At 37.7% G+C, this 14,893-nt stretch overlaps 1 protein-coding gene across 4 annotated transcripts in view; it reads right to left on the reverse strand.

Moving 5' to 3' along the window:
• Positions 1-3,032: 3,032 nt before the first annotated feature.
• The window catches only part of Frmd3 (FERM domain containing 3), a 274,129-nt gene continuing 262,268 nt past the window's right edge, over positions 3,033-14,893 (reverse strand). For 3 of the 4 annotated variants that reach the window (XM_048331184.1, XM_048331174.1, XM_048331203.1), the window contains one exon: positions 5,468-8,313. In XM_048331184.1, coding sequence (XP_048187141.1) covers positions 7,718-8,313 — 596 coding nt within the window. In that variant the 3' untranslated portion in view covers positions 5,468-7,717. Of the gene's footprint in view, positions 3,247-5,467; positions 8,314-14,893 lie in introns of those variants that run through there. The other variant, XM_048331193.1, reaches the window with a different exon arrangement.

Here is a 14,893-nt window from a genome sequence, read left to right on the forward strand (position 1 = left end):
TTTGTAGTTTTATCACTTACATCAAGATTTCTGACTATTTTATATTAATTTTTGTGTGTAAAATGAATCCAACATCATTATTTTGCATGTAGATATTCAGGTGCTAAAAATCTTGTCTGGGGGAGGGAAACTGGGAGGGAGCAGATGGGGGCAATGAGGGAGGAAGTAACAAGTCAGATAAGGAATGTACGCGCTGCCTTACATATGAAACTGTAACCCCTCTGTACATCACTTTGACAATAAAGATCTCATACTTTTCCTGTGAGTTGTGTTGGTATGCTGGCCAAATTGAATTGTTAATAAATACATGGACCCAAAGTTTATTCTGTAGGTCTATATATCTGTTGTTGTTTTTTAGTACCACAATGTTTGGATGGCTGACCTGTTGCATTAAAATTTGAAATTGAGAAGTACTCAATTTCAACTTGCTCTTATTTTCAAGACTGATAAGGTCTGTTTTGGGTCTCTTGCAGTTTCATATGAGTTATTTGGTGTGTTTTTTAGGACCAAGTTATCCATTTCTGCAAAACTGAAGCTGAGACTTTGATAGAGATTGTCACTGATCCAAAAACTTCTTTAAGAAGTTTCACACCATAAAAATACAAACAGTTCTAATCTATGAGCATAGATGCCTTTCCAATTATGTAGGTCTTTAATTTTGTTGTTAACACTGTAGAAGTATTAAACTTCACAATTAAATTTTTGTTTCTGATATTGTTGTGAGTGAAAACATTTACATGATTTCAATGTTTGATTTCTTATCTTTCTTTTTTTTTCTTATCTTTCATATATAAAAATACAATTATTTTTGTGAGTAGTGATCTTGCATTTTGCAACCTTATCGAACTCACTTAGCTCAAATTATTAGCATTATTTCTTTAAATAGTCTTTCTTCTCTTTTCTCCTTTTCCTGTCCTCCTAAGAATCGGGATGGTATGTATAAGTCTCTCAAGCTCTCTGTTCTTTTTCTTCTTTCTCCTTTTCAGATTGGGTAAGCTCAACTGGTTGATCATTAAAGCTTCCTGATTATTTCTTTAGCTAGTTTGAATTTTCTATCAAGCTGCTCTAGTGAATTTCTTCATTTTGATTATTTCTTATTTTTCAACTCCAGAATCCATGGTAATGGAAACTGCCCAGTGCCCCATAATAGATGAATGGATCCAAAACATGTGCTATCTATATGCAATGGAATTTTACATAGCCATTAGAAGGTAAATGGATGGAACTAGAAAAAATCATGTTAAGTGAGGTAAGACAAACTCAGAGAGACAAACAGCACATGTTCTCTCTGCTATGTGGAAATTAGATCTAAAATGCATTGTGATATGATAAATTATACAGGATTCCAGAGATACACAATGAGACTAAAAGAGGATAGTCTTAGGAGAGAAACACAAAGGCTCAATGTCTAAGTGCCTCATCATATTTATATAAAATAATATACATACTGAAATGAACTCCAAGCCATGGAGACGAGAGACCTCTTTTCTTTTTACTTTTTAGTTGTTTTTTAGTTTATGGCCTTTTTTGATGATTCTGTCCTTTTTCCTTACATATAGTATATTCAAAATGTGATTATAAATGTCAGATTTGGAAGTGTGAAGTAAAAGCAGTGTAGAGGGAACTTTAATCTTTTCTACTCCAATCTCACATTAAACAAGAAATTAAACATTAATGGCAAAAGGAATTTACTATGTGGTAGTAGTTTCACTTTAAATTATTGCTGTCATTTATAATCTCATGCCAAAGCATATAATTCATATAATCTGATTGATAACAAGTAGGACAGCTGTGACTTGGCCAACTTGGCCATCTTCAGCCATTTTCCTGGATATAGAACTTGGCCTTAGGTTAAATAGTGAGAACTGGAAGGCTTTCTGATTGGTTGATCTCCTTTCTTTTGTTTTCTTTAAGGTTGTAATACCAAAGATTTAGTGCCCAGTCATTTTCTCTCATTCTTTTGTAGCCCTCAATCTCCATTTAATTATTGGACAGGTTTTGGGTAATCAGTTTATACTGTCACCAGCAAGCTGTATAGGTCTGTTTTTCTCTGATTGGATGTTGCTTTTCTACTAATATGTATCAATACTTAAGTGAGAAAACTTCTGAAGAATATAGCTGCTATGTAGACTAGAAACTAGAATTGTTAATGTGGTTTACTCCCTTGAAAAAGAGGCTCATCAGGAGGCCAATGATATTGTAATTATTTCTTTGGGTGAGATGAATTAGTTGATGGGTGCTAGCTACAGAAGTTCTTGGAATATGCCAGGAATGACTCCATACTTAGTATCCACAAAAATATGTCTTATCTGGTGCTGGTGGCTCACATGTGTAATCATAGGTATTCAGGAGGCTGAGATCTGAGGATCATAGTTCAAAGCCAGCCCAGGCAGGAAAGTCTCTAAGACTCCTGTCTCCAATTAACCACAAAAATCTGGAAGTGGCTCAAGTAGTAAAGGGCTAGCTTTGAGCACAATATCTCAAGGACAGAGCCCAGGCCCAGAGTTTAAGCCCCATGACCAACAAAGGAAAGAAAAAATACTTTATCCTTTGAAGACTTTCCTGTTTTTTTGGTGGGTTTTTTGTTTTGTTCTGTTTCATTTTGTAATCAGGAAAATGGTTTTGGTTCCCTTGCCAAATAGCTATTTGGTATAATTTCAACTAAGGGCACAGAATAGATACATGGTTTCTCCACCCTCTATTCATTTTTATTTTTTTTATTGTAAAGGTGATATACAGAAGGATTAGCTACATAAGTCAGGTATTGAGTACATTTTTTTGAGCAGTGTGTTACCCCCTCCCTCATTTTCTCCCAGGTTTTGCTCTCCTGGCCCCTCTCCCCACAAGTCCTCTCTCATTAATGAACCCTGTGAGTACTCAGGTCAACATCAGTCATCCGCAGACACCTGAGGCCCGGCTGTAATCAGCCTTCCCCACTCCTTCCTTCCTTGTGATATTGGAGGTTGGAAATCCTAAATATTAACCACCATTTCTCAATAGACAGATAACACAATGGCCAGAAGAGGGTTCAAATCAGTTTTATTTATGGATTGCATTATACAGCTGGAAGCTGAAGCCTAAGTAAGTTTTCTTTCTCTCTCTCTCCAAAGTGATGGCAGCTGAGTCCTCTGGGCAGGCTTGCCAAACTTACCTACCCAGTCACAGACCGAGGCTGGAACATGGAGAGCGGAGCTTAGCTGGGCCCACCACGGGCAGGTCCTGCTGGGTCTGTTTACGGCATGGATACTGGAAGCCCAAGACAGAAAGAGAGAAGAAGAAGCAGGAGGACAAGTAAGCAGAGACCTTTAGTACATTATCTCCACACCCAGTAGTGGAAAATGGCCCAAGACTGACACCCATCAGCCACAATCATCCCAGGTGTTACCCTGTGGTAGACTTAGGCTACTTCAACCTAGTACTTTCTTTCCAAGTTGGGAATGTCAGGAAGTGATACTTCCTCTATTTGACTGAGCAGGAAAAAATGTGACAATAAAGGAAAAGGTTTCCCCCAAGAGGTAAGGTTGGTTCAGGAGCCCAGTGAACTTACACAATGAATAAGCCACCAAAGACAATTTTGTGTGAGCTTTTTAGGATTAGGAGACACTGACCCCCCAAAAAGGCACTGACTAGAGCTAGCAGAGCCAGAACTCTAGGTTCACAAATCACCTCATACCTAAGCCCTAACTAGTGAGTTCTCTTTGCCTTATACTCTGTAGCCTGGCATTCTGAAAACTGATGCATAAGAAGAGCTTGGTAGACTAAAGAGGTCTTCACAACTAGGGGCCAATTCCTCTTGACATCTACCTTATTTCTCCTGTAAAAGGCATCCTCCTCCTCCCTTTGTTTTGTTCAGAGTAACACCTTCTGATTTCACATCAGATGTGGAATTATAGTCTTTGTAGTGAATATCCCAGGAGACCTAAAAGGCTACTGTGTGTGAAAGGGAAATAATGTAAAGTAGTGAGCTTATTCTAAAACCTGTGACAGAAAGAGAAGTCTCACGGCAAATGTTACATAGTACAATCTGACAACAGTTCTGTTTGGCAAGAGAAGGCTCCCTGTTCTGGCCAGTGGTGGTGACCTCTTAATTTTTAGTGTTGTGATATCTTTCCTCTTTTCCTACTTTTCCATTGCTTTTGAATTTCCCTAGTTAAAGTAATATCATTAATTAGACTACAGCCTTCTTTTATTGTTGTTTTTCTTTAGAGGCATTTCAGAGCTAATGTTCCTGCTTTTTGGTCTGGGTAATTCTCCTTAATTACTTGATTTTTTTTTTTATTATCACCATTAAAGAGTGACTTGAAGTCATAGTTCTAAAGTATATCCTCTTCTAGTTTTCAGCAAGTTAACTACACAACTTTAAATAAGACTGAATGATTGCAAAAATATTTTACCCCAGAGTATTTTATTAGGGATTCCTGCCACCATATTAACATATAAAACAATTTGGAAGTTGACAAGTAAATGCAAATTTCACTATACAATGATAGGGCTCCATTCACAGATACTGCTCCATTCACAGTAAAGTGGTCCCCATATCACTAGTACCTTAATGAAATCAACTCACTGTGAATTCTCCCCCAGAGTTATGTATATAATTATTAGACAAACCACAAAATATGCCTCAAATACATAACATTTTACAATGTGATCAGAACATATAGAAATATGTGATTCTTTGTCGATATCATTTTCATTATTCAACTTGGATTAGCACTAAAAGCAAGATTGCATGTGTATATGTATTTGCCATATGTGTGTGTGGACAAATCCACAATGACTGTACACACATTTGTTTCTATGGAAATCTTCTGAGGCTTTGGGTTTTACCCACCATGATATCTGAAAGGGAAAGGAATGATAACATCTCACAGATTTCTCAACTGGGGCAAAATAAGCACAACTGTGTATGAAAGGCATACTGGTTGTGTCTATGCTAATACACACACATATATAGATTCATATATAAATGCACATATGCCAATAATATGGGGTATACATATACTCACACACTTGTTTTGAACTATAGTGTATCACTAGATTATATGCTGTCCATCTTTGGAAGCAATCTTCTCCTCATTTGATTCAGGCAACTGGTGACTATCTTCTAACAAAACTTAGATATTTCTAAAAGGCTTTCATTTTATGATCCCAGTTCTCCTTTGGGAGGCTATTATTTAAATTATCAGTTCCTATTCTTTCAACTCATCTACCCGAAAACATTTCTATTCCACAATAGAACTTCTTTCTGCCTAAGATTAGATAGATGCTCATTGGAAATGTTAGAAATAAGTGGCTCGTGCTTGTAATCCAAACTACTCAAGAGGCTGAGATCTGAGAATTGCAGTTTGAAGCCAACCCAGGCAGAAAAGTCCATCTGAGACTTACTTCTAATTAACTACCAAAAAAAAGTGGAAGTGGAGCTATGGCTCAAGTAGAAGAATGCCAGCCTTGAGTGAAAAAGCTTAGGGACAGCACCCAGACCCTGAGTTCAAGTCCTAGGACTGGTAAAAAAAAAAAAAAAAAGATATTTTTTTCTTTAAAATAAATCTGTGTGGTTGGATTACCAGTGACACTTTTCCTGTTATCTTAAAAAAATTAAATGGAAAATATATCACTTTGATTGTTTAAAAATATTATTTAATATTATTTTTAATGTAAGATCTAGATTATTATTCTTAGTTTAGAATTTCAAAGTTAATGACAGGAAAACAATTAGAAGAGAATTACATTGGAACACCTCTTCTATGCAGTAGGATGACTTAGAAGTCACACAAGAAGATAAAGGAAAAATTTAAATTTCATTGTCAAAGCTTGCCATTTGCAAATTTCCAAAATAAATCATTGCAGGTTTCAACCACAGAAAACAAATTTCCATGTCAGTATAAATCACTGGAAGTCCATGAGAAGAAATTCTTGCTAACTTACTAGCAAGTATATGTTATACTGTATTCAACAGAAGGCCTAATGAACTGACTTTCAAACTTAACTTTCAAAAGCAATTGTCTGATAAATCACCCAAAATGCCATTGAATTAGTGGGACTGGAATGACCACTTTGGAAGTTCTGTTAACTATAAGGTTGGGATGTCATCAGGGTTGGGGAGAGATTAGGGATGGACCACATCTCTTTGTAACTGAAAGCAATGGGATGTTTTCAACCCATAAAGAAATCCTAAACTCTATGTTATAAACTCCATACCCTTTACTTCTTCAGTTATTTGGGTTGAGTACTCTGTATAGCAAAGCATCATATCCTTTCTATCTTGGATCTCATGGTATGGAGGAAGGTACTAGAAGAGTTATCTCCTCTGTTGTCTACTTCACCCAAGCTCAATTGATACATACATCTGATGAGCCCATTCTATTTTCTCCATGGAAGCCCCAATGAGTTAAGATCTTATAGAAACCAGGCAAAAGAAAGAGTATGTTGCTGAACACAAAGGAGTGTCATTGGTACTTACCATAATGCCATATTCTCTCTCTCTCTCTCTCTCTCTCTCTCTCTCTCACACACACACACACACACACACACACACACACACACATTGTACGCATTTTAAAAGTTCCTCTTACAGAATCATAATGAATGGTATAAGGGAACAAAAACATTACCTTAAAGTTTCTCCACTTTTATTTATGTCACTTAAACGTCCATGTGAACTTGGCAGTGCACTGTTCTTTACATAATTGAATGCCTTGTGTCTCCATCACTTTAACAAAGAGACCATTTACCTACCACCACGTGCCTACCAGCCTCAGCCTCACCAGAACTCTGCTTTGCAGCTACTTTCCATTTGTCCTGTTCCTGTCTACTTCCCTTCTTGGGTTAATATACAGTAAGCGATTAACTGATATCATTTTTTCTGTTGAGTTTTACTTTCTTTTTAAAACATTCTGCTTCCTCAGCCCAAATAGATGGACAAAATGCAAACTAAAGTATCAAGTCAACTTGTCCAAAACTTTGAAAAATAGACTTCTCCTTTTCAACTCTTGCTCTCAATTTCTACATTCTCTTATTCCACCATCTGTTTTGGAAATTTATTACAGTGTCTCTCTACCCATTTTCTATCTCATATGTATGTAATAACAAATTATAAGATTGTTCAGCTAAAAATATCTTTAAAAACAAACTGCTGCCAAAACATTAAAAAAATCCCAATATACCTTTTTGCATCTTATAATCTGTATGCTTGAATAACTCCAGGAAGCTTCTTTTTTTTGCTAAAAATTTACCAAAATAGTTTGAACACATAAAAATATTTTTTAAAAACAAAAACAAAAAACCAGCATAAATTTAGTGGTATAGGCATTGGTTGGAGGACATTGTTTTCACTAAGGATTATATTCAAAAACATACCCTTCAAATTTTACTAAAATTCTGATTCTGAACTTTATAACATGTAATAATGATATTAACTATCAAAAGTGGGAAAATCAGTTCATTGTATTATTCATTATATAATAGAGGATGTCTATACTACATTAAAAATAAACAAGATTTTTGATTACTTAAAGCCACCTACCTGACCTGTAACTAAAATTAACTACATTTGATTTAAATTTATTTCAGTGCATGAATTATGGAAAGCTAACAAGGGTTAGAGTAATTAGATATGAGAAAGGAATACCTGTTGATGACCCCATGATCATTCAGAACCAGAAAAATCCAAATCACTAGTATTGAATATAGCCCTTAGTCTTCTAAGATATCCACTTCATGAGCAACCCAGCATGTAGAGGATGAAGTTAACCTTCCCAGCCACCCACTCCTTGAGGGGACAGTAGTACTCATGGTGAAACTGCTCAAACTCTGGTGTCTGGCGGATTTCACATAAGAAGGAGAGATCAATACCTGACTCCAAAAGGAGGAGGAGCAAGGGAAATACAAAGAGCAGCAGTCCCAGGCCCACCACAAGGAGCCTGGAAAAACTCTTGACCAGTGGGTTCACCCGAAAATGGCCCGTCAGAATGTCATAACTCCATGATAAAGCTCGGCGAGCTTCCTTCAGCTCCTCTTCCTCAGCAATCAGAAAGGCATTTTCATCTGCTTCCAGTTCCTCAAATGAATCTGTGTCTTCTCTTTCCAACTCCAGCCTAGATGGACAGTCAAAGAGCATGTCAATCTCATCGTCATCCACAGGGGTGGGGAGAAGGCTGGCACTTGGGTTGTACGCTAGTTCTGAAATGGTTAAAGGCTCTTCTTTTATTTTATCTTCCTCTTCACTTGGGGGCTCTTCATACACCCGGGCTTCCTTCACTGGTGAGCTGGAGTTCAGGGGAGCAGAAACATCCTCTTTAGGCAAGGGGACACCTGTAGAGAGACATTCTTGTCTTAATTTTAAGTCTCAGCTTTTCTTTTTTTCACACACACACACACACACACACACAAAAAAAAAAAAAAAAAAAAAAAAAACTGAATTCAAGGAATCCATGAGTTGATCTGTGGAATTCTGGCTTTAAACAAAGTTCTGTTGATGACAGCTCCTGTAGCATTAGTTCTAAACTCAAAATAATCAACAATGATCAGCCAACAATGGCTGGCAATATATATCAAATTTAGATGTGCAATTCTGGTCTGAAAATGTCTAACTTTGCTTATATTTGTAAAAATATATTTATAAAAATATAATTTACTATTACATTATAATTGTATTTATATATACCTATATTATAATATGGTAAACATCGTAATTATATAATTATACAGGATTCCTTTGTGAATCTAGCACTATCACTAAGCAAATATTCCAAAATCTGAAAAAGTCTGAAATCTGAAATAGTTCTGATCTCAAATATTTTTGGTAAGAGCAACACAACTTATAATTATATTGCATTGTGTATACAAACTCTCATCTTTCCTCTCTCATCTAATATTTTAACTCACATTTTTTGTTGAAACATCTTTTTCAGTTTTATTTATCAGAAACATTCCCCCCGCCCCCAATAATGGGGTTTGACTCAAGGCCTTAGGCTTGCTAGATAGAACTATACTGAAACCACAGCTGCTAACATAGCCCCCCCCCCTTTTTTGTTGCTTCTTTTTGTTTCCAGATAAGGTCTCACATTCCCCTCCCCCTCAGGGAAGATTTCAGACCATGATTTTCCTACCTATACCTCCTTCAGATTAAAATCATAGGCACTGACCACATGCTAAAACTGTTGAGATGGGGGTCTTATTAACTTTTTGCCATACTGGCCTCAAACTACAATCCTCACAATCTCTACCTCCTGAGTTGCTAGAATTATAGGTGTAAGCCATAATCAACTCCCTGATTTCTACCTAGTAGTTAACTCAACACATCAGTTGACTACTTGGTAAAATCTCGGATTGACTTACAATCCTTAAACAATGTGATAAAGGCATCTTTACCTCTAGAGCTTTTCAGCTTGTTTTTGGTAGATAGATAGATATATCTAGGAGACAATTTGCTTAATTAAAAGATATGGCTTTCTGAAAGGCTTGGTGGATACATGTGTTTCTGGGTATCTTTTCATACAATTTGGGGAATGCAGCTAATTTGGGGTCTTGGATTCTTAGTGAGAAAGAAAAGTAGTATCAAAGCAGGTCCTTTGGGGTGGAGAAGCAGCACCCTTTGTGACAGAATAGCACACTCTCAGATGGCGAATGGGATGGAATAGCATTTTCTGGGATGGAGGAGCATCTTCTGGGGTGGCATAGCACCTTTTAAGATGAATCCATGTTCTTTGAGATGGTACAGTATTCTCTGGGGTGGTGTAGCACCTTCTTGGGGTGGAATAGCATCCTCTGGGATAGAATAGCACTCTCTTGAATGAACCAACACCTTTTGGGTTGGAGCTACAATGCAGCACCAAGTTAGCAGCCAAATGCACTAGGTAACATTCTACAATTTCTATCTTTTCCAGCTGTGTAGGAGTGAATTCACACTCTATTTCTTTCAAAAGAAAAAAACACCAGATATTTTCCGCAAGTTCTAGCCTAAGAGCTCTAAAGAGTCAAAACCGAAATGACTACATTTTTAAAAGGAATATGTAAATGGCCAACGAGCATATGAAAATGTGTACAACATCATAAGTAACTAAGAAATGCAAAGCAGAACCACAATAAGATTCCACATCACACATATTAGGATGGTAGTAATTAAACAAAATAACAAATGTGGGTGATGATGCGGGGAGATTATAACTGTATATTGCTAGTAGTAATATAAATAAAAGGGTTCAATCACTGTGGAAAATAATGAGGTGGCACTTCAAAAAATCAAATACAGGCCGGGTGCCAGTGGCTCATGCCTATAATCCTAGCTACTCAGGAAGCTAAGACCTGAGGATTGCAGGTCAAAACCAGCCTGGGCAGAAAAGTCACCATAAGACTCTTAGCGCTAATTAACCACTCAAAAACTAGAAGTGGCATTGTGGCTTAAAGTGGAAGAGCACTAGTCTTGAGCAAAAGAGCTCAGGAACAGTGCCCAGACTCTGAATTCAAGCCCCATGGCGGACCAAAAAAAAAAAATCAAATACAGAATTATTATATGATTGATAATCCTAATCATAATTATATGCTCCAATAATACTTAAACACATTGTGTCTATGCAGGAAGATGGCAAAAGGAAACTCACTGACTCATTGTGCCATAGAAGAGGAGGGCTCGAGGAAGGAGAGACCAGAGGGAGTTAATTTGTCTAAAATATAGTATATACAACACATATGAAATGCTGTGGTGAAACATCCTTTTATAATTAACAGATACTTAAAAAAATGATGACAGGCAAGTAAAGCAGGCTTTGTTGGTTGACCAATGGGGACCAGTGGGAGAGGAAGGGAGAGAAGAGAGATGGATGAGGCTGAGTATAGTGGAAGAACTTCAAAGGCATGTGCGTAAACAGAACAATAAAACTTGTTGAAATTGTTTCAGGAAGTGGGGAGTAGAGAAGAAGAAGAGTGATTGGATGTTTGACCTGGATTCTGTGTATATATGTGGGGGAAATGTCACTATGAAATGCTCTTGTACAAATAATGTCTTCTAATAAATTTTTTTTCTTAAGAATTGAAACAGGTAATTAAATAAATACTTGTGAGCCAATGTTCATAATAGTACTGTTGTAGGGAATACAGCTGATTCCATCTTGACTAGGGAAACATGGTAGGAAATGTTGGGGGGAGTAGATTAGGTCAACCTGACCCCCAAATTCTGCTTTTGTAAATGGCTTGCTTAACTTGTTTGCTGCTTACTCTACCCGCTGCGTCAACCTCCTACATCTGTGGCATGCTTGCTTAACTTGTTTGCTTGCTCTACCCCCTGCGTCAAGCCCCTACATCTGTGCTACACTTTTACCTTTATGAACCCCAACTTGAGGACTGCTCGGGGTCACAGTGTCAGTGCCCGAGTCTGCACTGTGTCCCTGGCCCGTCAGCCTGCTTTTCACTATCACAGTTTCAGCTCCAGAGTCTGTGCTGCGTCCCTGGACGGTCAGTTCCCTTTTTGCTTCCCCAATAAATCCATCTTTTTGCTTGAGACTGTCTCTTGAGTGGTGGACTCTTGGAGGGATGGGGAATCTCCTCCCTTGAACCCTGTAATAGTACTATCCCAATTTTCTTTTTTGGGGTTTGAACTCAGGACCTCACACTGTCCCTTGGATTTTTTTACCCAAAGCTGGTACTTTACTGCTTGAGCCACACCTCTTGGAGTCACACCTTTACTTTCAGTTTTTTTGGTGGTTAATTGTACATAAGAATCTCCAAGATTTATCTGCCCAGGCTGGCTCTGAACTGTCATCATCAGATCATGAATAGCTAGGATTGAAGGTGTGTGCCACAGGTGTGTGCCTGACCTACTCCACATTTTTTTAAAAGGTGAAAACAATCTAAAAGCCCATCACTGGCTGAATGAGTGGGGAAAAAAGTGCTCTGTTCACACACACACACACACACACACAATTATTCAGGCATAAAAGCAATAAAGCACTAATACACACCACAAAGGATTAACTACAAAACCATGTTAAGTGAAAGAAATCAGATGCAAGGATTACATAATTACACAATTCAATTTTATGAACTATCCAGTAGACATAACCCCCCCCCCCCGCAAGAAAACACTATGGGTTGTGATTTCCAGGCCAAGTCAGGACACCTAGATTTCATTCTCCAACTGAGCCATAACAATCTGAGAACTGTATGTAAGTCATTCCAATCCTGGACTTCTTATCTGCAAAATGAACCAGACCTGTTCAAATTCTCATATTGTGTGGCTTTGTTAGACTAAGTTTGTCAGTATACTGCTTCACTTACACTAATGTAAGAGGTGGGAGTAGGGAAGAGGGCAATAAGATTTTTAATACATTTCTGTATGGCTAGATAATTTAAAGTACATATGTTAGTATTTCTCCCACCTCAGATCCTCTGCTCCTCCCACCAGAGGATAATTTAAAGTACATATGTTAGTATTTCTCCCATCTCAGGTCCTCTGCTCCTCCCACCAGCCCCCAGCTCCACTGATACCTGAACTCCTTGCCCTAAAGCTATAATTGGCCACTCCCAGTCACCACTCAGACCTACCTACTTCCCCTCTAGCCCCAGAGTTATTTAAGCTGCCACCTGGATTAAGGTGCAAATGCAATATTGCTCCCTCTCTGGAGGGAGATATGGCTCCACTAATAAATCTCCTTATAAACTTTCTTCTTCTGTCTGTGACTATCTATGCATGGTCCCCTGGGATGGCTGGGACAGATTCTTTCAACATAATCCTGTGATATTTATAAGAGTTAAGAAACCTGGGTCTCTCTCTCTCTCTCTCTCTCTCTCTCTCTCTCTCTCTCCAATACTAGTACTCAAGCTTGATACCTGATGTTTTACTCATTGACTGGCCCTCTACCAACTGAGCCACACCTCCAACCCCAGCACCCTGAGACATAAAGAGCTTTAGTAACTTGCAGCAGGTCACAAAGGTAGAAAGCAACAGAGCAAGAGTCTGTCACACTCCATGCCATGTCTATGCCATGATGATGATCTGAGATGCTCAGACAACCGCACTTTTTTCCCAGTCATCAACCTCATTTTATTTTATTTTTTACACATGCAATATACTTCTATTTTTTAATAAAATTTTATTATAAAGGGGATGTACAGAGGGGTTACAGTTACATAAGTCAGGTAATGAGTACTTTTCTTTTTGAACAGTGTTACCTCTGCCCTTGTTTTCTCCACCATTTCCCTCTCCAGACCCCTCTTATCCCTCAGATTGTAAAGTTTATTTCCAACATAGTGTCTAGTGAGTATCACTGCTGAATTGGTTCACCCATTGTCACACCATTTCTGTGCTTCCATTTCTCCTCTTCAAGTCAGATAAACTTATAATATATAAGACAAAGGGTACAGAAATCAAAGAGTGGCAAAGGGAATAAAACAAAGGAAAAAAGAACTGAAAATAATACAATAAAAAACCTCATTTCCATTTCTTGGAGTTCATTTCTGTAAGCATCATTTTATATGGTCATATGCACATAGCTATTGAGCCAATGTGATCCTCTCCTAAGAATATCCCTCTTTGTTCTCACTGTGTATGCTTAGAGTGCTTTTTAATTAATCATGTCCAAGTCTTTTTGTATCCAATGGATTAAATTGTAGATTTATAGACCTATCTAGTTATTACAAATGAGGGAAACCATGCAGCCTATGTTTCTTTGGTCTGGTTTACTTCGCTTAATATAATTTTTTCCTTCTTTCCATTCCTTTATGAAAGGGGCAATGTCATTCTTTCTGATGGAAACACAGAATTCCATTGTGTAAATATACCACATTTTCTTGATCTATTCATCTACCGAGGGGCATCTGGGTTGATTCTATATCTTAGCTATGGTAAACAATGCTGCAGTGAAGATGTTTGTGCTGGTGGCTTTAGTGTGGGATGGGTTGTGGTTATTTGGGTAAATGCCCAGGAATGGGATTGCTGGGTCATAGGGAAGCTCTATATTTAGTCTTTTGAGAAACCTCCATGCTTCTTTCCAGAGTGGTTTAGTAAGTTTACATTCTCACCAATGGTACAGTAGCATTCCCTTTTGGCCACATCCCTGCCAGCATCTGTTGTTATTAGTTTTCTTTTTTTTTAAATTTCTTTATTACCAGAGTGAAGTACAGAGGGGTTATAGTTTCATATGTAAGGCAGTGAGTACATTGCTTATCCAACTTGTTACCTCCTCCCTCATTTTTTTGATAATGGCCATTCTAACTAGGGTCCTCACTTCTTAATTAAGGAGGAATCACTGTCTCAGCTATTGACCCAATTTCATTTGCTGAAACCACAGGTTCTTTTGCTCCAGGTAACCACTCATCCTCCTCTGCCTGGGACAATCTTACTGTTGTTGTAGATGTCCTGGTAGTGTCATGAAAATGACCTTTTCATTCTCTGAAGGTTTGTTTGATTGATAATATGATCATTTTAATTATACATCAAGCTCCTGTAACTATATCATAGCTATCACAAGAGCTAAAAAATCAACTGCTGTTATGTGAATTAATAGCTTTGATCAGAACATATTAACTTTAAAATTTACAACATTCTATGAGCTATCAGTTTATAAAAATGTTTTCTATCCATACTAAGGAGCATGCAGACATGAAATTTCACGACAGGAGGATCTCTGCCACACACTTGACTCCTTCATCTTTCCTTTGTTGGGAATAAGAAACTTGTATTGCAAAAGAAATTCATGAGCTATGAGTTTGAAGAAAAAACCCTCAGAATGACATTTACTTTTCCTGGTGAGGGTTTTTACTTTCAGGCATGGACACTACAAGATATCTAATAGTGGAAATGTTCCTGATGCCTCTAAGCATCTTTGGCAGGCTGCCTGCCGGCTCATTCTATTTAAAACCTATGAAAAGTCATCCCAATGACTCAGGAAAGTATATA

Source organism: Perognathus longimembris, chromosome 1 (assembly GCF_023159225.1).
Source record: "Perognathus longimembris pacificus isolate PPM17 chromosome 1, ASM2315922v1, whole genome shotgun sequence".
NCBI classification, from domain to species: Eukaryota; Metazoa; Chordata; class Mammalia; order Rodentia; family Heteromyidae; genus Perognathus; species Perognathus longimembris.